General features: G+C 37.3%; 1 protein-coding gene across 1 annotated transcript; it reads right to left on the reverse strand.

The window, feature by feature from the left end:
• Nucleotides 1-385: 385 nt before the first annotated feature.
• JH06_5192 (carbohydrate transporter sugar porter transporter) lies at nt 386-2,164 on the reverse strand (the record flags this gene model as incomplete). Its single annotated transcript, XM_014669384.1, has 9 exons — nt 386-649; nt 680-749; nt 865-1,009; nt 1,040-1,183; nt 1,215-1,356; nt 1,387-1,609; nt 1,688-1,826; nt 1,857-1,995; nt 2,027-2,164. 9 exons carry the CDS (start codon nt 2,162-2,164, stop codon nt 386-388), a joined length of 1,404 nt encoding a protein of 467 aa, XP_014524870.1.
• Between the last annotated feature and the right edge of the window lie 254 nt (nt 2,165-2,418).

Consider the following 2,418-nt stretch of genomic DNA (forward strand, 5'->3'; position numbering starts at 1 on the left):
CCAACGAAGATAATTCTATTGAAAATGGGGATGTACTAGAAAAGAAGGGATGGAGCTATTGCCAGATCTGTCAGTTATATCGCCCAGTAGGGGCCACACATTGTGGTGACTGTGGTGTATGTTTCGAGCGGTATGTTTGTGACATGTGAATGAAGGGTAGACGTGACCATCACTGTTCCTTTATGGGGTGATCAGTTTGCCTTTTGCAGTCATTTCTAGGCAATGTGTTGCAAAGAACAATACCATTACCTTTTGGATTGCATGTTTTTGTATCATAGGAAGTGTTATGACAGATCAATTCTATCTCCTTTATACAGTGAAGTTATATCAAACTCTCTTCTCCTATTTAGGTAGACTCTTTAGGTCTTAATAATAAACATGTTTGTTAAACAACTTCATCCAATAAAGGAGCTTTCACATCTTCATTTGCTATCTTGGCTTTCTCTAATCGACGGTTCTCCATCTTTGTGTCTACTGCTTCATAGAGTGTTCCCTTTACCGAATTTACTGAATCAGGAAGTGCTATTGTCATGAGAACACATAGCAGTGTCAATAGAGCCAAAGTGTACATGCTCAATCCATAGTTCAGTGGAAAAGGCCTTGGCTTTTCGATACTCCATGAGAACAGCATAGGAATCAGTGTCGGTCCCTACAGATCACTCACACCCACATGATTCACAAAGAAACGTAAGAGACCCGCTAGAACCTGACTCAAACAATATGCTTTCGCTCTAAACTCCTGATAGCAGCTGTTAGCAATCAACACATATTGAGCAGTATAATCAAGGAATCACTGACATTGAGAATCAAGGATATTTGAAAATGACTGAACGTATAATGTGGAAGGATGAAATCATAATAAACAGAACCGTTACAGTTCCTTGCAAATCCAAATTATTAAGTGTAGATGCAATTGGAGTAAAAGCTAATACGAAGACTTGAATGAGAGATAAAACAATCACAGAAGTAGTCGTTTTGTATCCATTAGATATCACAGGGAATAAGATCACTATACCTCATTCATCTCTCACATATATACAAGTTGCCATCTGCATTGGACAGACAAAACTTACGATCCAAGCAAGATCCTTCTTATCAAAACTGAAACCTCCAACGGACTTCTCGGCAGCCAACCAAACAGGAAGAAGTGTATCATATGTAGTTTGAATAAGTCCTTCAACTGCTACAAATAACATAATCATGAAACTAATGACCATAGAGGAACACAGAGAGAACGATCATGCGGTCCTTAAACATTGAAAAGTAGTTATTCTCTTTCATTTCAAGCATTACATACTCTTCTGTTGTGAGACTGTCATTTCGATCTCGCTTGCGGAGAATGCCTGACATGGCTCGCTAACTATCAAATTCGGAGTCTATTTGTACCTTCATTTCTTCGTTCATTTTCTGCTGCTTCTGGCGTTCTTCCAAAGGAAGGGTTTCATCGATAAATAGTAGAATAAGAAGAGAGCAAACGAAACACATTAGTCCACAGCAGGCTAGAGGAATTGAAAAAGGAACGAGTTTTAAATATGGGATTCGATCAATCAGACCATGCAGAAGCTCTTCAGGATCTGATAGATATCCACCAATAATGGGTCCAAGAAGACTAATAATGAAGAGTTACGAATAAAAATGCCTTGCTAATGCCATGGAGACGAATATGAGTCCAGTTGTTACAGGTAACATATCTTGTGAACATACTTCAGACAGAACTGTTTTACAAATCCCCAGGTATCCATCCATGATACCCCAAATACACCGGAGAGTGATGGCTGCATAGAAATTATGACATAGACCAAAAGCTATCATAATAATACCATTTACTAGTTATAAAAACTTAGTATTAAGAATACCAAAGGTAATAATAACTAATGCTCGTTTTCGTCCATACTTATCAGCATGCCAACCCCAGTATAAACATCCTGGAATTTGACCAATATTATATAAAGAAACTAAATATCCTGCATAGTGACCAATTCGTTTAGGATCGATCTACATATAACAAACTCTCATATCTGCGTACTCCTGGGAAGTATGTCTGAATTAAGAACGGAGAATCAGCGTACAAAAGAGAACACACAAGTTGTTGAACAAAGATTACAAACAGTACAACTGACACAATTCTCCAATTAATTACTCTCTTTGCACCTTTCTCAACCATTCTAGATTCCTTGAAGATTATGATGATTCTTCTCACTTCACTTTTTAGGAATTCTATTCACAAATTGTTGATACAATTCATAATAACAACAAACAGAAATGGAACACAATTAGTTCATTATCTTCTTTATGAAGCTTTCTCCTTTTTAGCAGTTTGTTCCTTCTTCTCTCCATTCAATAGTCCCTTCTTTCCATTTCCAGAATTCTTCTTTCCCTCTTTACTTTGGATAGTTCGTTTCTTCTCTGTTTTTCCTT

This window comes from Blastocystis sp. subtype 4, assembly GCF_000743755.1.
Source record: "Blastocystis sp. subtype 4 strain WR1 chromosome Unknown seqid_0604, whole genome shotgun sequence".
Taxonomy (NCBI): Eukaryota; class Bigyra; order Opalinata; family Blastocystidae; genus Blastocystis; species Blastocystis sp. subtype 4.